At 37.1% G+C, this 20,895-nt stretch overlaps 1 protein-coding gene across 1 annotated transcript in view; it reads right to left on the minus strand.

Moving 5' to 3' along the window:
* ITK (IL2 inducible T cell kinase) overlaps nucleotides 1–20,895 on the minus strand; it is a 41,565-nt gene that overhangs the window by 12,010 nt on the left and 8,660 nt on the right. Inside the window, exons 2-12 of the mRNA XM_063292139.1 lie at nucleotides 14,305–14,409; nucleotides 13,060–13,141; nucleotides 11,945–12,073; nucleotides 10,530–10,570; nucleotides 9,850–10,001; nucleotides 9,433–9,498; nucleotides 8,218–8,272; nucleotides 6,929–7,008; nucleotides 4,910–5,046; nucleotides 4,180–4,254; nucleotides 414–585 (exon numbers count right to left, since the gene is read on the minus strand). Of these exons, the coding sequence (XP_063148209.1) occupies nucleotides 414–585; nucleotides 4,180–4,254; nucleotides 4,910–5,046; nucleotides 6,929–7,008; nucleotides 8,218–8,272; nucleotides 9,433–9,498; nucleotides 9,850–10,001; nucleotides 10,530–10,570; nucleotides 11,945–12,073; nucleotides 13,060–13,141; nucleotides 14,305–14,409 (1,094 nt within the window). The remainder of the gene's footprint in view (nucleotides 1–413; nucleotides 586–4,179; nucleotides 4,255–4,909; nucleotides 5,047–6,928; nucleotides 7,009–8,217; nucleotides 8,273–9,432; nucleotides 9,499–9,849; nucleotides 10,002–10,529; nucleotides 10,571–11,944; nucleotides 12,074–13,059; nucleotides 13,142–14,304; nucleotides 14,410–20,895) is intronic.

Raw genomic sequence — 20,895 nt, forward strand, 5'->3', positions numbered from 1 at the left:
ACATGTGTACATAAATGTAAAAAAAACACATTAATTCAATAACTCTAATTCTTCCAGTAAATATCCATTATATGAATGCAGAAGAGACGCAAAAGAGAAAGGCAATCACATAGGTCCCATATCTTTTAATTTCATCCTTGATGCACAAAATTCAGTACTGGTTTGAACAAACAAGCTGAAAGAAGATTCCAAGTTTAATTATAAAAATAATCCAAAAGTTTGTGTGGTCCAGCTTATGGAAATTATTTAAAAGCCGAGTCACATAAAGTGATTAAAGCTCATGTTACTGCATTAATCTCTACATCGTATACAATAAAATAGGAGTTAAGTTTTATACGTTATGTTCACAAAACAGTGCTCTGAACTTTACATTTGATACAGTGTAGATGTCAGTAGGTATTTACACTGCTTACATCATGACTTGGGCCTCTTCAATAAAGTCTTCTTCTGACATTGCTCCTGTGCGAATTGTCTTTATGGCCACTTTCATCCGATCAAGCCAATAGCCAAGATGAACCACCCCAAACTCGCCAACTCCAATCTCCTGCTCAAATGTTAGTTCTTGAGGATTAATAATCCATTTGCCTAGGAAAAAGCAGAAGAAAAACAATCTGATAATTGCTGTTGTCCAATAAATAATAATTGTTATCCAATCAATCCACCACCCGTCTGTCAGTTTGTCATACTGTGGTGGCTTGCGTGTTGCTATGATGCTGGAAGCTATGCCACCAGTAGTTCTACTACCAGAAGGGTCACCCATGGTGGACAGGTTTCAGCAGAGCTTCCAGACAAAGAACAGACTAGGGAGCAAGGCCTGGCAATCTACTTCCAAAAACATGCCAATGAAAACCCTACGAATTACAGCAGAACGTTTTGCGATATAGTGCTGGAAGATGAGCCCCTCAGGTTGGAAGGCACTCAATATGCTACTGGGGAAGAGCTGCCTTCTCAAAGTAGAGCCAAGTTTTATGACGCAGATGGAGTAAAGTCTCCGGGACCTTCATATGCTGATGTGGCACAACTCAAAATGAGAAGTAACAGCTACAAACATCCATTAATAATCGGGACATGGAATGTACGAAGTATGAATCAAGAAAAAATGGAAGTTGTCAAGAATGAAATGGAATGCCTAAAAATTGACATCTTAGGCATTAGTGAGCTGATGTGGACTGGCATAGGTCACTTTGAATCTGACAGTCATATGGAATACTATGCTGGGAATGAAAAATCAAAGAGGAATGGCATGGCATTCATCATTAAGAAGAATATTTCAAGATCAATTCTAAAGTACAACGCTGCCAGTGATAGACTAATATCTATATGCCTACAAGGAAGACCAGTTAATACTACTATTATTCAAATTTATGCACCAACCACGAATGCTGAAGATGAAGAAACTGAAAACTTTTACAAAATGCTGCAATTTAAAATTGATCAAACATGCAATCAAGATGCTTTGTTAATTATTGGCGACTGGAACACAAAAATTGGAAACAAAGAAGGATCAGTAGTTGGAAAATATGGCCTTGGTGACAGAAATAATGCTGGAGATTGCATGATAGAATTCTGTAAGACTAATGATTTATTTATTTGCAATACTTTTTTTCCAACAACACAGTCAATGACTATATACATAGACCTTGCTAGATGGATTACACAGAAATCAAATTGATTACGTTTGTGGAAGGAGAAGATGGAGAAGCTCAATACTATCAGTTAAGACAACGCCAGGAGCTGACTGCGGGACAGATCATCAATTGCTCACGTGCAAGTTCAAGCTGAAGGTGAAGAAAATTAAAGCAAGTCCAAGAGTGCCAAAGTATGATCTAGAAAACATCCCACCTGAATTTAGAGATCACCTCAAAAATAGATTTGATGCACTAAACACTGATGACCGAAGACCAGAAGAGTTGTGGGAAGACATTAAGAACATAATATGTGAAGAAAGTGAAAGATCATTAAAAAGGCAGGAAAGAAGGAAAAGATCCAAATGGATGTCAGATGAGACTCTGGAACTTGCTCTTAAACACCGAGTAGCTAAAGCTAATGGAAGAAAGAATAAAGTAAGAGAGCTAAATAGAAAATTTCAAAGGGCAGCTCGAAAAGATAAGGAAAAATATTATGATGAAATATGCAAAGACCTAGAGCTAGAAAATCAAAGAGGAAGAACACGATCAGCATTTCTCAAGCTGAAAGAGCTGAAGAGAAAATTCAAGCCCCGAGTTGCTATCCTTAAAGATTCAATGGGCGATACATTAAACGACGCGGGTAGTGTTAAGAGAAGATGGAAGGAATATACAGAATCACTGTATAAAAAAGAATTAGTCCATGTCCAGCTATTTCAGGAGGTAGGAGATGTTCAAGAACCATCGGGACTGAAGGAAGAAGTTCAAGCTGCACTGAAGGCATTGGCAAAAAGCAAGGCTCCAGGAGTTGATGAATTACCAATTGAGATATTTCAACAATCAGATGCAGCAGCGGAAGTACTTACTCTTCGATGTCAAGAAGTTTGGAAGACAATGACCTGGCCAACTGACTGGAGGAGATCCGCATTCATGCCCATTCCAAAGAAAGGAGATCAAACCGAATGTGGAAATTATCTAACAATTTCATTGATTTCACATGCTAGCAAAATTTTGCTGAAAATAATTCAACATTTGCAGCCTTACATCGATAGAGAACTACCAGAAGTCCAAGCTGGATTTAGAAGAGGACGTGGTACAAAAGATAGCATTGCTGATGTCAGATGGATACACAAAGGCGTTTGACTGTGTGGACCATAACAAGTTATGGTTAATATTACAAAGAATGGGAATTCCAGAGCATTTAATTGTACTCATGCGGAACCTCCACAAGGATCAAGAGGCAATCGTTAGAACAGAAAACAGTGACACCGAGTGGTTCAAAATTGGAAAAGGTGTGTGGCAAGGTTGTATACTTTCACCCTACTTATTCAATATGTATGCTGAACAAATAATTCAAGAAGCAGGAATGTACAAAGAAGAACGGGGTATCAGAATTGGTGGAAGACTAATTAACAACCTGCGATATGCAGATGATACAACTTTGCTTGCTGGAAATGAAGAAGACGTGAAGGGCTTGCTGACGAAGATCAAAATTGTAGTCAGAAATACAGACTACACCTGAATGTGAAGAAGACGAAGATTCTCACAAATGGACCAATAAACAATGTCACAATAAATGGAGAAGAAATTGAAGTTGTCACTGATTTCATTCTACTCGGATCAACGATCAGTGCCAAGGGAAGTAGTAATCAAGAAATCAATGATGTATCACGCTGGGAAAATCTGCCATCAAAGACTTATCTAAAGTTTTCAGAAGTAAAGACATCATTTTAAAAACAAAGGTGCATCTGACTCACACTGTGATCTTCTTAATTACTACATATGCCTGTGAAAGTTGGACATTAAAAAAGGAAGATAGAAGAAGAATTGATGCATTCGAATTGTGATGTTGGCAAAGATTATTGAAAATACCATGGACTGCCAAAAGAACAAATAAATCAGTTTTAGAAGAAATACAACCAGAATGTTTCCTAGAGGCAAAGATAACTAGGCTTAGACTCACATACTTTGGGCACATCGTCAGGAAAGACCGATTGCTTGAAAAGGACATCATGTTTGGTAAGGTCAAGGGCCAGTGGAAAAGAGGAAGACCCTCAATGCGATGGATTGATACAGTTACAGCAACAATGGATGCAAACATTGGAACAGTCAGGCATATGGCGCAAGACCGAACAGCATTTCGTTCTGTTATATATACAGTAGGGTGGCCATGAGTCATAAACAACTTGATGCCAAACAACAACAACCACAACAACAACAACTTCCAATCAATAGTGCCTTGGGGGTGGTGGAAAGAACTTGAATAAGAATCCATAATTTAATAATTACCTCCTCTCATACTCCCATCCCTATCTCCCATTCACAGAAACAAGAAGAAATGTTGGGTCTTATCCACCCTTATTTAAATTTTAAGGAAAGGAACTGTGAGTTGCTTTCTTACTTTTTTTCCTACCTTGATTTCCCAACAGTTAGCTTCACTACTGGTTCCATCACTATTCCTTACCACCTCTTCCATTTTTGCTACAAACTTAATTCTGTCTCAAAACCAAAAAAATTACAAGCCCCTTTAGCAAAACATCTACAGTTTATTTACCATAACTTAATTGAGCTGTAACAGGAGCTTTTTCTCTCCAGGAGGAGACAGCATATCTCAACCGAGTAACAAGACCTGTGATTTGGAGAAATAATATAGAAATACATAAAGACCAAAAAAAATAAAAATAAAAATAAAAAATAAGTGCCAGTTTTTGGAAGCTTAGAAAAAATGATGGGCCAGGAAACTAGAATTATGGAGATGTACTGTAAGAATGTACCTTAGGTTCAACTTTCAATACAGTAATAACAAGTTATAATTTTATCACTCCAATACAATATAGCAAAACTGTTACCCTATTAACTGAAATTCCTCAAGAAGGTCTATAAAGTTTTGATAGCACAATATAGGCACTTTGACCATCTACCCAAATACGTTGAGCATCTGAATATATTGAATTTCTCCCAGAATATTCAAAAAGGCAAAGAATTGTTCTTCATTTATATAGAGCCTTTCTCTTCAGTGTAATTCAAAATTACACTTAATAGGGGCACATATAAAAAGAAGGCAAATACAGGCATCTTGCAGAAGAGACCCAGAAGTCAGGAAACTTCCAGCATTTCATGATTGTAAATAAAGTGATGTTCATTTATCATAACAGCTTTGATAATAAAGAATTATTTATAACATTAGATTTCAAGATAATTTTTCCTTCCTTTCTTAATATATTAGAATCCTGGAATTATTACTAATTTATTTGCATCTTCTTACCTTTCTTGCCTGAACTTACCTCCTGCATTGTACTGATGATAATGGATTAATTCTGGGATACAATCAAAAACATGTTTCTCTGCCAAGTAATACCTCTTGGGTTTGTCACTGGTCTCCTTGATGTGATAGTGTTTTATAACTGGGCTATTGTCATTGCTAAAAAGACAGCAAATATTCCTTTTCAAAATAATGTAAGGGCAATTAAAATTCCCAAGTAGGGCAAAATTAGCAATGATTTACCAAGCATCAATCAAACTGGAGATAAGGTATGTGCCATAGAATAAATATTATGAACCAATTTATTGAAGACCTGCTACCCATATATTTCCACAGTAGAATAACAACATTTTTCCCCCCTTTATTGGGTTCCTTCAAACAAGTACCAGAATGCCGCACTCTGGAGAGTCTGTCGGTACCTAAATGTAATCCTTTTTTCATTACTAAAAAGTTTGAAGGATGCTTGTTCTACCCCACCTTCCTAGCCTTTTACTACTCCTATCTTCCCAGTATCAGTGTTTCCCAGCTGCTGGAGAAGGCATCTTCATAAAAAAGAACAATGCCAACTCCATGATGTCCTGATTGCTCTCCTACTGGAATCATGCTGTGCTGGCTCATATATCACTGCAGTCATATGAAAACAGACAGGGAATAAAATGCATTGTCAGACAGATATATCTGATAAATGGATGGGACTGACTCTCCTATCTACTTGGCACCTTATCTATTTATTTATTTATTTATTTTAAAAGGTCCCCCAGTCCATAGTGCCTCTGGGAGGCATACAATGAAATCATTATTAAAATACAAGTAAAAAAGCCCCAGATGTCCAGAAGCAGCAGCAGCTATTCCAAAATTGTACAATACACAAGACACACCTGTCCTGTTCAGACTATGCAACCAGACAAGGTCTAATAGAATTACTCTTCATTAAATAACTATTTACAATAATCAAGTCCTTGAAATACGAAGACTGAGATCAATGAGCCCAACTGGGCACAACAGGGCAGCGAAACAGGACTTCTCACTGGACAGTTAGGCTGGATGCAATTGGAACGCAGTGCTGGAGGCAGCAGATCTCAAACTGGAATGGGACTGGAAATGTTCTGACGCGGGATTGCTGGCTATCTGAGACTTACAGTATGTAAGTTGTTGATTGTTGCAGCAACACCAAAATTATGCCTTGTGTTATTGTTGAGAAAATAATATTAAAAACAAAGATATAGTTATCTGAGGGATCACCTCCTATATTCATCTACCAGTCAATCAGATCAAATAGGGTCGATGCTGTCCAGGTGCCATCATTACAGGATTGTCACCTGATGAAGCCTTGGAAAGGGGCATTTTGGGTTGCCACTGACACTCCTTTGGAATTCCTCTTTGGCAAGTTTGGTCACATTTATCCATCTTGGGCTTTAGGAAAATTGTGAAAAAACTACCTGTTCTATGTGTTGCGATTTTAAGTAGGGTTCGCAGGTGCAGGGCATTTGTATGTTTTGGTTTTTATCTTTCCTACTCTTTTTATTTTTATATGCATTTGGGATTTGGGGGTCATTATTGCATATGTTGACATTGTTAGCTGCCCAGAGCCTTGGGGAACGAGCAGCAGACAAGCAAAAGCAAAAGCAAAAAATAAATAAACCACATGGCCATTTTTATAGCCCAGAAATGGAATAGTATTCCAGCTGTAGATCTTCAGTACATCAATTATTAGAAAGATTATTAACAGAAAAACCTCAGGATATTAGATATAACATCTCTTTTTACCTTATTTGGAAATATTAAATTAAATCTTTGCTAAAAGGCATTTGTTGCAATAACCATGCAAATTAAGTGGGATGAGGATGAATTACTATTTTGAAGGAGAGGATCTCCAAAGGATGTCACGAATCAGCTATATATTATGGTTACAGTAGATTCTTTTTTTATTTAATTATTTCAAATCCCTGACAAATTTTATTTGAATCTATTGTTTTGATATTTCTTTATTAAAATGAAAATAAAAAAAAAGCCATGCAACCTTTCCTAGGATCTGGCTTACTTCAATGCTTTTGTGAAAACAGAGACTGTATAGGTGCCAGGCTGCCTTGAGTCTCTCACCATGAAAGCTCCTTCTTTATCCTGCAGAAAGATGAAGTACAATGGATTCAGAAAGGAGTCTGTAAAAAGACCAGTTTTACAGTTTGAAACTCTACATCAGCTTACATTTATTTGTTTGTTTGTTTGTTTATTTATTTCCGCCTGCTTGCCTGCCTGCCTGCCTGCCTGCCTTCAGGTCAGTTTTGAGTCCTGGCAACTCCTGGGCAAATCAATGCAATTTTTTTGGCAACATTTTTTCAGAAGTGGTTTGCCATAGTCTTCTGCTGAGAGAGAGTGACTGGTCCAAAGTCACCCAGCTGGATTTGTGCCTAAGGCAGGACTAGTATTTGGGTTTTCTTGCTGCTAGTCCAGCACTTTAACCACTAGATCTAACTGGTTCGCAGTGACCAAATGTATCATTGCTAGTCATGCAATAAAAGCATTTATAATTCATGCTTGTCTACCTACATACACAATTTGCCTAAGGGGAAGAAAACAAACAAAAATACAATGGAAGCAAGAAAGTGAGAAGGAGCCTAATAAGGAGCAGACCAAACACCCCCCAAATTAGGGAGAATGAACAAGGATGCAGCAATGTCAGTTTAATGCAAACAGTCAGGATGCTTTGGATTCCCGAAGTATACAGATAAACCTGCTGAAACAGAACTTGGCTTCTGTTTTAGTTGCACAAGATATCTAATTCCTTCCTGCTTGTTCTGCATTGGTATCTCATGTTTTTCAATACCAGTCTTCCTGCAAAGGACTCAGGCCATCAATAGGTGGTGATGTGAGTTGTCATTGGCCATTTGGATTCTATTTTTATCTATAATTATTATTTAACTGTAACTGTATTTTTAGATATTGTATTTTTAGATATTGTAATTTTATTGTTTTATTGATTATTGTTGTAAACCGCCCAGAGTCTCTCTGGTTGGAGGAAATGGGCGGTGACAAATTTGATAAACAAATAAATAAATAATTTTTGCCTAAATTTTATATGCTCAGCAGTCATGTGAGGGAAACAGCCAGGCTGAGGAACAATGAGTGGGAATTATAATTTACAAACAATTAAGCACCATAACCAACCAATTCAAATTAAAGGTTAGATAGTGCTGGCTTTTAAAATTACTACTCAGTTTCTTCATTGCAGCACTGAATTTTAGTTTCCTATATGTTCGAGTAAGTGAAGCAGGACAAACATTGATTCGAGTACAGTAAAATGTGATCATTACCTAAAGGGATTTACCTTACCTCTTCCCTGAGCAATGTTTCTGCTTTGGTTCTGTTGATATTCTTGTTGTACCACCTGCAGTGGTTAAGTACAAAGCAAAGCATGTTGTGTGTAAAATGGAATTAATCCATAAACAACATTAATGTTAGGTATCATTGCAAATAAATAAGATTCTGTGTAGGTACAGGTAGTCCTCAGGTTACAACGGTAATTGGGACTGAATTGCCAATTCTAAGTGATGTGGTCATAAAGCATAATGTCATGGAACCACATCGCTTAGTGACAGAAATTCTGGCAGTTCCCATTGCCATCGTTAACCGAATCCCACCAATTGTTAGGTGAGGACCTGGCTTGGTCCCTTTGAGCTCTGAGCCTCAGTAAGGTAAGGGACTGCCCCCTCTGCCTCCTCTTGAACTCCCTCCACCTATCTCCCCCCCACCTCTGCCCTTTTGGCCACCCTGCACAGCAGCACTCCTCTGTGGTGGTGGCGGTGCCAGGGCTGAAGTAAAGGCCTGGGGCCTTCAGCAGTCACAGCTGGCTGCCACCACTCCCTGGCTTCTACTTCAGCCCCAGCACCACCGGTGCCAACCCCACCACTGAGGAGTGCCGTCTCAAGCTCCGTGCTGTGGCCAGCCACCCCAGCGCCACAGTACAAAGCCCCTGCCACCCTGCTACCCTGCGCTCTGCAGACCCTACCCCACCAGCTGACCTTCGCCATCTTCTTCCTTCCACTGCTGAAGAGGCATGCCCGGCCTGGCCCTATGCGAGGCAGCTGCTGACCAGGCCAGGCCTTCTTCCTGAGGCCGCATGCGCCCATCTCCAAATTGCACGCTGTCTTCTCCAATGCTTCTGAGGCCTTCCAAAGCATCACAAGAAGGCAGCACATAATTTGGAGAAGGGCATGAGCTTTTGGAAGGCCTTGTCAGCAGCGGGTGGAAGAAGATGGCGAAGGTCAGCTGGGTCTGACTAGGATCATATCTGGCAAAAGAAAAGCGGGCTGAGATTTCCATTTCTTTCTATCCTCTCAAAAAAGAACATTAATCAAACCTAACATTGCCTGAGAGTTCTAATTGGCTAATATTTTTCTACATGCTTTCAAATGCTGATTATCAGTTTATTTTTGCATTAATTTACATCTTAATGTTAAGATTTAAAAACTACATAATTCAATGTTTCAGCAATATACTTAGTCTCTTGGTAATGATATTACATATAAAGAAGTCAAAGATTCTTACTCATATATTTGAAGATTATCTGGTGATTTTTCTACTATGTAGCTGCTTGGCACATATCCTTCATGACTGCAACAAATAAGTTTTCTTGCTATTAGAAGATGAAAAACTTCAGCATTTTCTAATTATATGACTTGATTAAAATTGTCTATTAGAGCAAACCTTCTGCTAAAAGAATTACTGAGTAGATGGCACCATCTCTTACCTGATACAGAAAATAAACGTTCACATTATTTCAAAACAAATATAAGTATCTGATTGCATCATGGACTATACTTAATATATGGTACAATACTACAAGACAGGAAAGCAAAATTAATAAGAAACTATACAGCACATGGGAAAAAATGTAATGTAGGAAGGAATTAGAACATACATTTTTTAAAAAGAGAGTCTCTTCTTCCTAAAGGGAACACCTACCCATTCTTATCCTGAACCAACCACCAATGGACTTCGGAGTTATCAATAACACAATATTCTTCATTGCGTCGTAATGTCAGCTCCTGAGGATTCTGAGCAATATAATCATAAATGGCAACTACTGAAGATTCCTTGGTGTCTAGTAATGATTTCTGTTTTTAAAAAAGAAAGACTTTGAATACAGAAAATGGCTGCAACAAATATTTGACTACATATACAGTAGAGTATGTCAGCTGTGTCATATATTCATATATTTCAAAACAGGGAGATTTCTGGGATTACATGCTATATTATACAGTACTGTATCTGTAATATTAATAGGCATATCAGCCTTTTGTCTATAAATGGACACTGCACTCATACACTTGCATGAATGAGCCCTATATTTTTTAACCAGTTTGGGCTTTAGTTGCTGTACTCTTAGAAAGCGTCATATGAGAATATCCAAATGATGAATATTGAAATGTGGCCATCAAAAATTACATACCTATTACTAAAAATGTTTGACTAGAGATGCTACACAACATAAATGATAGAACAAGAAAACTTTGCAATAATTAAGCCACATTTTAGATGCCAAATTTGATATAACATTTCAAAACTGAACTTCAGGCTTCATGACATCAATGCCACAAATAGTATGTCTCATCCATATGTACTACCCACATCTTGACACTCACCATGCTATTCTCTGGAGTAAGTGGAAGAGGTTTATTGGAGACTAGGGAAAGAAAAACATAAAATCAACATAACTCATGTGCATGCCAAACAGAAAAAAAAATAGGAAAGTTAGAGGTATATTAACCTGTGGGTTTTCAAGAACTACAGGGTGGTTCTATTTTGATTGTTTTGGGATGAAGCAGCACATCTCCAATGACCCTGAGACTGGGCAAGATACTGGATCAAATGTCATGGCTAGAAACTATAAGCAAACAGATCTCAGTGTTTGCTAAAAAATAATTTTGTAGTAAATGAGCACTTGACTCCATCCAAACTAGATCTGCAAGTTCTGCCAATAAAATACGTAATTAGCCATGCCAAATTTAGAAGTATGCCGATATAAGTTGGGTTTTATATATTTCTTGTACTTTTAAATGTATTAATTGATTGTTTTTTAACCCTACTGTACACTACCTAGAGTTGCTTGAAAAAGTGAGATGGGTGGTTAATTAATTGAGCAAATAAACAAACAAACAAACAAATGAGAAATACAATTTATAGATAGAAATACAATTCACAAAAATTGTAAATATTTTCCCCAGTCTTGTTTCTCAGAGCTATACTTTTCTTTGGACCCAGTGTTCTTTTTTCTTTACAATAGGTGTGATTCAGTGGTGTTGGGATAAAGATTTCATGTATATATATGCAAGAAGATCTGTCTTAGCTTAAAATACCTAAAGTACATTACTGTAAAATGTGTAGGGAATTCAGCTTTGCTAACTGGATGGCCATTTATTTGGAGTAGGATCTGGCAATGGCCACAGTAGCAGCCCACAATCAGGACACAGTGGTGATAAAAGGGTAAGAGTATTGCCAGGGGCCAGAGGAAAGGAGGTGAGACTTGTGCACCAGAAAGTAAAACCACTGACAGATTCTGGTGAATCCAAGAGTGAAACCTAGTGCTGAAAGGAGGCAATTGGGCAGTATATATTCTGCTTATTTAAGATGTACAATTAATGCATAGGCCCATTTACTGCATGCCAGCTAACAGTACCATCCATATGAGATGAGAACTCTAGGTGGGTTATCCGGCATTACACGTTGCTTTGTACCATATTATGGAGAAGTTAATCATTTAGACATTTGTTGGTTTTATAGATGGGCAACACTGAGTCTGGGAATCTTCAATCCCAAGGGAAATGAATAAATCCACATTACAGATTCAAACCATATGGTGAGTGGATTACTCCCACAAGCCAAACCACAAAGCAGTCAAACCACTATATAAAAATAACAGAATTAAACATAAAGCCATATTGTACTTCTCTCATACACGTTTTACAGATGCCCTATGGCTCTTTATATAACAGTACTCTATAGGCTAAATTATTCTTTAAAACTTGATGGAGGAGAATTTTTCAAAAGAATTCCCTACCAGTCTTGGCTGGAATATACTCCACACAGCCTGTTGCCATCTTTTCTAGCTGAGCACAACATCTCCATCGTCCATCTATCCAGAAATTTGGGTGAAACTTTGATACCAAAGTGGTGTTGTTCCTAATTTCTAAAACAGGGGAAAAATGTCAGCTACTCTTAGCAGAGCAATCCTGATAATGGCAAACAGGGTTTACAACAGACCTTCCCCATCTGATACCCTGCAAGTGTATTAGGGGTGCCATTCCCCAAATTCCTAGATGGTCATTTTTATCATTACATTTAATGGGAAAGAATTGCTTCCATTACACCCTCTACTCCATGAAACAGAAGACAGTAGGTATTGATGAAATTCTAAAGCATCCTGACCATGAGATAGAAAAGCAGAAGCTTCTTTCACTGGGGAAGAAAACTTCTGAAGATTGGGAAACCATGTTATTATGAACAGATGATGGAGATGCCATTACACCTAATGCAAATAATAAAAGAATAAGCTGTACCATTGTAATAAGGGCCAACCTTGTTTTATTTTAATGTACCATTGTGTAACAGGAGTTGTCGATGTGGCATCTTATTTATTTAATTAGATATGGAGATAAACACACATCTCTATCATCCTTAAACTCTATTCCCAGTATATGGAGGAGAAATAAATTTGACCCAGTCAAAATGGAAATTTAATATATGTCTTATTTTATCATTAATAAAATGAGCAAAGTGGTATTTTTATACCACTGGCTAATAACATCACACTTTGCTCATAAAACAATGAGTCTGTGACCAGCTTAATGTCTGAAACGTAAGTTTCCCTTCCTGTTTGCCATCAGCTATTTTTTTTTAAGTGATACCAGAGTAATTAAAGGCTGCAGCAGGAAACAGGAATATAAAAGTCATTTCAAAGGCTCTGATCCACAAAAGCTTATGCCCACTACATACATACATACATATACATACACATACACATCTACATCTACATCTACATCTACATCTACATATACATATACATATACATATACATATACATATATATTAGCCTTTAATGTTACCTTGACACTGACACTGAATTTCAAATGAGGAGTGTATCTGAGAGTTATAGCGTGACGAGTCACGAGTTACCTTCTTTCAGAGTCCAGACCCATTTCTGGCAGCTTGCTAGGTTGGGAGCGAAGATGTAGAGCATATAGCTGTCATGAAAAATCTGTGATGAGAGCAGAAAAGGGATTAGAGTCGGTTCCAAACCAAACAGGAACAGACAATTTTCTATGAATGTTTTCTGACGTGAAGTTAGAAGGAAAAAATGAATTTGTATTAATAAATAATAAATAATCTAATTTATTGCCAGATTATCAACAAATCTATTACTTTAAACATTTTTCCAAGTGAACATTGTGTTATTTTTTTGTTCTGGTGTGTGTGTAATGAATATACTACATAGTTTTGCACAGAATGGATAAAACATAATAAAAGGCACTGAAGACCCATTACCCCATTGCTAGACCTTCTGGTCAGCAAAATTTTAACAGATTTCCACAGACTTGGACAGAACCTTGCTTTTAAAAAGAAAATAAACCTAGCTGAGGTTCTAAAAGTCCTAATTCTCCACCAAATATCCACATCTGTACTTGTCCTGTAAGAAACAGGAACCACAAGCTGCCTCTATTCTGGCCAAATGTGAATTGTATCGCTAGAATCAAACAAAAGACTTTCTTGATGTTACTATATTTGCAGCACATTATAGATTTTTCATTCCACTAACAAACAGGAAGCTAACATTTGGGCTACAGCTAAGAAGAAATTAATTTCACATGCCTTTTACATTATTACATGTCTGGCTTGCTTCAGCGCTACCTACTCAAAAGAACTCCCATATTTCCCAGAAGAAAGGAAAGGGTTTCTCTCTAATTAATTACCTGTGACTGGGGATGGGGTGGGGAGGGGAAAGCTTTCTTTCTAGAGCAAAATGCTATTGGAAGCATGCAAAGAAGTGGCAGATGAATATAATGGAAGCAAGTGGCTGAAGTAGAGAACGGAAGTTGGAAGAAGACAATAAATACAATAATTCTGTCTCCATGTAGAGACAGCAAGAGTTTGTATAAAATTAAATCTGATGTACTGCTTTAAAATCTGGTCAGAAAGGTGTCATACAAAGCAACAGGATCCTTTTAAAAATAAATATTAGCATCAAAAATAGAAACAACTCTGAAAATGTTGGAAGCTGTTTTTGGTATAATTTCCCTCTTACCACCTAAGCAATTTTTATCTCTTAAACCTTTGTCCTGTTAAAAAGCATTAAGCCTGACCTGTAAGTTAGATATACTGGTTATGTTTAGGATAATTGTAATGGCATGCTTTGTTACTTACCTGGAAAGGATATTTATAGTGACATGGAACTGGGATGTCACTTTTCACAAGTTCTACACATTTAATCTTGGATAGTTCAACTGAACCCTTTAGAATTCTTTTCTTCTAAGAGAAAATACAAAGTACAATTAGGGTCCATGATTGTTTCATTGCCTATCTGGTGCTGACATTACATACCAAATCTTCCAACATTTGTGCCTGGAAAGTATTTTAGCAAGGGAAGTGAAAACAATGTATGACATGTTATGATTTTCAGTATAAAACAAAAAAAGAGAAGATCCAGAGAAAGAAATCTCCAGGGAAATGTCTAATTAAATTTCTGAACATGCAGCTGACTTATTTCCTGAGAAAGTTTTTTTCTCTCTCTTTTTCCTTGGTGGATCCAGGAAGCATCAATGGATTGGCTTGTACATTTTGTTATAAAAGCTGCATTGAACTGGAAGCCAAAAAGCAACAGCTATAATAATCCTGCTGTCCATTAATGCCTTGCTTTGAACGATTCTCAACCCTCTTTGAAAGTAAGTAATTTCCCGCTTGATTGTTGTACAGATGAGATGGAACACTTTTTGTCATTCATTTCAGAGAGAGCTTAAATCTGGAATTTCAGGCATAATTCTCATAATGTGACAAACAACAGACAGGGAGGTAAAATTCACTTTGGGGTTATGCAGATGGGAGCCACCATGTTTAAATGTGTTCTATAAAAATAATATCTATCACGTAGAAAGCTACTATGCCACAAAAAAAGACTGCCCTAGAAAATCTGGATAACCATTACATGGAAGCAAATAGTTTATTTATTTACCAGTGCTGTTACGCCTCTTCAATCAAAAACAAATCTAAGCGGTTTACAAAAATGATACATAATTAAGTATGCAATTCATAGAAATGATGTTATCATACAATCCCAAGAAGACCACATCATTAGCAGCACCTGCATAAATTCTAGGTACTTTTGTCCTCCATGTCTCATCTTTTATAGACTAGCAACAAGGATTTCTGGGGAGAGCCAACTGTACAGGAGAGTAGCTTCAGCAGAGAATACTTGCTTCCAAGTCCCCTCATGGAACCTCATGAGGTGGGGCAAGGACTCTTAGTGTAGTTTTCTACAGCCACACTTTGGCTGGCCAGATTCTAGAGTTAGGTACAACATCTACCTTTCTAAGTTTGATGAAAGATTTTTGTACGGAGGTATAATCAAATCATGATATCCTCCATTTGGTTCTTTTTTTACTGGCACCTTCTTCATTTCAATTATTCTGATTATTTTAAGAAATATACTGGGCTTTCACATTTTCACAGATGGCAAATGAAGCCTTCTTTGAGGTTGTTCCTCTGCATATTACAGATAGCTCAGGTTCAGAATAGGTTTATCCGGACCTCACTTGCCATATTATTTATTTATTACAATTATTTGTATGCTGCCTACTCAAGAGGTACTAGGAGGATTACAATAATAATTAAAATTATCTATAAAATTCAAAATACTAAAAACATTACACCTTAATGTAAGGTAAAGGGTAAGCTAAATTGTGAGAATTCAGCAAGAACTTTTAATAATATCACAAGCGGGATATGCTAGATACTATTCCCCTGCCCTCACCAGCATCTCCATACAACCAGATAGAGGCACCATCATAGGTTCTCCAGTCAACCCGTGCAGCATGTAATTAAATATTCAGTATTTTCTGGTCCTTAATATCCACTGAAATTTCATAAAACAAAGATTTCATGGGTGGCTAGTAGCTTCTTGAATTTTACCTTAGTTACAAGGTTTCTGACAGCGTCTTTCATTCTCCAACCATCTCATCAGCAGTCTAGAGCATCTCTGCTTTCTAATGTTTTAATTAAATCCAAAGAAAATATATCCCATGGGAATCTACCCACGTGTACCTTCTTCAGAATGGAAAACAGGTTCAGCCAGGGAGGTTTCAGAGCAATAAAAAAGTTTAACAAAAACATTTGCTTGACTGCCAGAAATAGTTCTGAAGAAATTCTTAAGCTTTCTGAGATAGAAAATCTGAAGCTCCTTTTATTGAAGAAAATGTTCACAAAATGGGAGGATAGATTTTGGTATAGTTCTCACTCACCTATAATTAAGCCTTACACAGTCCATAGCTGTGTGATAGCTTATATTTTTCCCTGCTTGAGGATGACAACTTAGTACAATTAGATTGGCAATTACATCATATCTATAGGCTATGGCATTCACATTCACCATATGTGAGTTTAGAAGGACTAACACAGTTTACCTGTCACCCGTTATTTAAAAATGTGTCCTGAAGAATGCTAAACCTGTCAGAGTGTGCTGGAAAGCGTTTGGCCCGAGAGATCAGAAAAATCACACACCAGGCATTTCTATTTTCTATAAAAATAAATTTATTTACAGAAAGCACAAAAACATATTTTTAAGCTGTGCATTCACACATGCTCAGAGAGGACTGGGAAGAGAGGCTGTGTAGAAAGGAAACTGAAACTAGTAACAAGCCCAGGCAAGCTGCCCTCCAGGCAAATCAGGAGCTTTAACACCCAAACTGAGGTCAATTAAGTTTGACCTCTTCACCCTGCTGATACTTAAGAAAGTACTCAATTACCATGGTAACCTAGTGGCTTGGTCCATGCAAAAACAAAGAAATTCCAACACTCCCCTTTGTTTTGCTAAGGAGTAAGACACAAGCCAATTTTCTTTGTCAACTCTGTATGTCTTGGTAGAGCAAGAGGTTTGGTTAAAATATCAGCAATAATGTCTTTTGATTCACAATATTTTAACATTATTTCCCCTTTAGCTATCATGTCTTTGATATATTGATATCTAATATCTGTATGTTTTGTCCTATTCTTGCAGGCTTCAGATTTTGCCATTGCAATGCAAGCTTGATTATCCTCATAAACAGATATAGGCTGGTTCACTTCCATGCCTATGTCTTTTAATAACTGTTTAAACCATACAACCTTGTTACAGGTTTGTGCTAAAACTCTGCTTCTGCAGTGGAAAGAGCAACAAGTGTTTGCTTTCTAGAATGCCAGCCTAAGCTCGACCCAGCAAATTGAATTAAAATCCCAGAAGTGGATTTCCTGTCACTGGCATCTGCTCCCCAGTCAGAATCGGCAAAAGCCTGCAATTTCTCTGTTCCACAGGCATTTAGCTTCAGGCAATAATTCTTTGTTCCTTGCAAATACCTGATTAACCTCTTCAATGCTGCTTTTCCAGTAGATGTAGGCTTCTCTACCTGTCTACTTAAAATGGCCACAGAATTTGAGATATCTGGGTGAGAGTGATTTGCAATGTACAGTAAACTTCCAATTGCAGATCTATATTTCTCTGCCTCAGTTAATTGAGTTTCTTCTATTTCTTTCTGAAAATCTGGTATCATAGAAGTAGAGACTGGTTTACAGTCTTGCATGTAAAAATCCTCTAGGAGCTTTTGATTTTTACCAAGTTGGCTTAACAGAAAACTACCATCCTTCTCCCTGTGTATTTCCAAGCCTAGGTAATTTATTACTGTTCCAAGGCTTTTTAATGTGAAATGGGTTTTCATGCAGGCTTCAAAATCAAGCCTTTGTTTTTCTGTTGATGTGAACAGCAGCAAATCATCAACATAAATGCACAGATACATACAGCCCTGTTTGTCTTTCTTCACATATACACATGGATCTGCTTTTCCTTTTTCAAAACCAAAATTCTGCAGGTTTCCATCTAATTTTTGGTTCCAGGATCTAGCACCCTGTTTTAACCGATAGATTGACTTTTGCAGTTCACAGACCAGATTCTTCCCTTTTTCATAGCCAGGGGGTTGCTGCATGTATAATTTGTGGTCTAAATCACCATAGAGAAATGCAGTTTGAATGTCATAGCGACGAACTGACATTCCTTTGAGTGCAGCAATTTTTAACAGTAATCTAATTGATTCACCTTTAGTAACTGGTGCAAAAGTCTTGTCAAAGTCTAAATCTTTCTTTTGAGTGAACCCTTTTGCAACCAACCTTGCTTTATATTTTTGGATTTTGCCATCAGCATCCCTTTTCAGTTTGAAAACCCACCTACAACCTAGACAGCATTCATTGGGAGGTAGATTTACCAGTTTCCATGTTTTATTTTCTTTCAAGGATGCTAATTCCTGTTGCATGGCAGAATGCCAATTTTGTGCAATCTCAGGTGGTAAAGCATTCACTTGTTCTAAAGACTCAGGTTCCGTGAATATGTGAAAAGCCTTTACTGTTTCAGCCTGAAAACGTGATGGAGGAACGCCTTTATTACTCCTCTGAGATTTGTGAGGTAATACAGGGCTTAAATTTTGACTTAAATTTTGAAATATTCACAGAAAAGCAAAAAGTGCAAGAAAAGAAAAGAAAGTTGAAGAAAAATAGAAAAAAAATATAAAGAAGTGGCTTCCGATATTCTTTGCAGCAGTTATAAGTACAATGTATTTAACCTCTCTAACAGTACATCATAATACTTTTCTTTCTATAATCTATTCTGTCCAATCATCAAAATCATAAATCACAAGTTCATTTTTTTCATTTTTACACAAAAAGTCCATAAGAGGCTTCCAGTCACCAATAAATGTAGATAGTGTCTTTTCTCTATCAAAGAAGACAATTTATCCATTTCAGCAAAATCTGTCAACTTCACCAACCATTCCTCCAGAGTCGGTAGTGTCAAATCTTTCCATCTCTGTGCATATAGTAGTCTCACCACAGTAATCATATATTGAAACAAAGTTCCATAACATTTTTCCAATTGTTTGTCCATCAGTCCCAAGGGGAAGACTTCTGGTTCCAACTGTACAGTATATTAATCTTTAAAATCTTCTATATCAAAGTATGTATCTGAATCCATTTTTAAAGCTTTTTTACACATCTGCCAAGTATGATAAAACGTCCCTTCATGCTGTTCACATTTCCAACATACATTTGAAGTGCCTTTATACGTTTTAGATAATTTCTCTAGTGTCGTGTTCCAGTGATACATCATCTTATAAAAATTCTCTTTGAGATCATAACACAATGTAAATTTCAACCAAAAAGAGTTCTAACCTGGTCAAATAGTAAGTTGCCTGTTGTAGTACAGCTGTCATGGTTTCATGTTCATTTCCAGGAAAAACACAAATGGCTGTTTTTAAGCTTTCAGGCTACATGCAGCTTGTGACTTGGGTCCTTAAGAATGATTTCCTTTCACATGAAACCTACCTGCCTGTTAGGTTTGGCATTACAGTAAAGGCCTTCCCAGAAATCCCTGCAAATACTCTCCTTAGGAAGATCTGCCTGAAGCCTAGTATAATACATTTTAAAGGTTGTTGGGCTTTTTTTTAAGTATCCAGAGCTTTAACAAATTTATTCTATGCTTAGATATAATTTTTGTTGATATTTTTATTTGATTTATTTATAACCCACTATTTTAATAGCTCTTTATGTACCATTTTAAACTATTTATAAGCCATCTTGAATGTCTAGATTTAAACTAAACTAAACAAAGATGGCCTTTGAAAAAATATCCAAATCATCCAATAAGGATAATTTATTAACACCAAAGAAAGGGGTTATTCCATCAGATGACAAAATGCAAGAAGCAGGAGATGGAGAAGAACTAAAAACATTTCAGAAATGGCCCGATATAGTCACCTTAACATCTTAGTTTAAAATCATTCTCATGACAGAAATTGAAGACTGAATGCATTAGCTGGCAATAAAAACTGCATTTGCAGGTATTAAACTAATTCCCAATAACCATTCAGAGACAAAGAAGTTAGCGCTGAATCTTCAGCCCATGAAAATACAAAGACCAGCTGAATCTCAGTCTTTACAGTAGTAAATCACAGTGGAGCCCAGCTGTTGCTGTGTCAATATATGAATTCCTCCTGGGAGGATTTGTTTAGATATGCTTTACTACCTTATTAGTTTTGCTGCTGGTTACTAAATTTGTGGCTATCTGGGTACAGGAATCTACCCCCCAAAATTAAAGCTGGACTGTGACATGAATACATCTCCCTAAATAGTGGGTGTATGGGAGATTTATAAATGTTACCCGCCATGATGCTGTGGCCAGACTATGGACATTTAAGGAGGTACCATTTGATGATACAGAACGGAGCAAATTAAGCTGCATAAATCATGATCTCAGCACAAAAAAGTCAGATGATAGGAGCCGAGGAATATAGTTTATATTTCCAGGACATTTTGTAGACAACTAAAGAAGAAAGGCTCTCTAGTGAAGCAAGCAGTAAAAACAGCAAAGGAAAAAAGAAACATGACCGTTTTTAAATATCTCCTTTGTACTTAGCTTTTCTCTTTGCCGTTCTATAGTCAAAAATAATCCTTCATAATTGTAGAAAAATGTCTACTGTGTGTGAGCGAGAGTAAATACAGACTATAATTTAGGAGCCTTTCTCCACTGCTGAGTTAATTTCCATCTTTGAGTGGGCAGAAAACTATACCAGTGTAACATCTGTAGCCCCCGTGGCTGAATCCTATCCATAGAGGACATAAAGAATGGCCTCAGAGGATGGAGTAAGAGCCGCTACCAAGGCAATGGTCAGATAAGCAGGGCTTGAGCCTGGGACAAGAAAATAACTTGAGAAAACTGCCTCAGAT

The sequence above is a fragment of the Candoia aspera genome, chromosome 2 (genome assembly GCF_035149785.1).
Source record: "Candoia aspera isolate rCanAsp1 chromosome 2, rCanAsp1.hap2, whole genome shotgun sequence".
In the NCBI taxonomy this organism is placed as follows: domain Eukaryota; kingdom Metazoa; phylum Chordata; class Lepidosauria; order Squamata; family Boidae; genus Candoia; species Candoia aspera.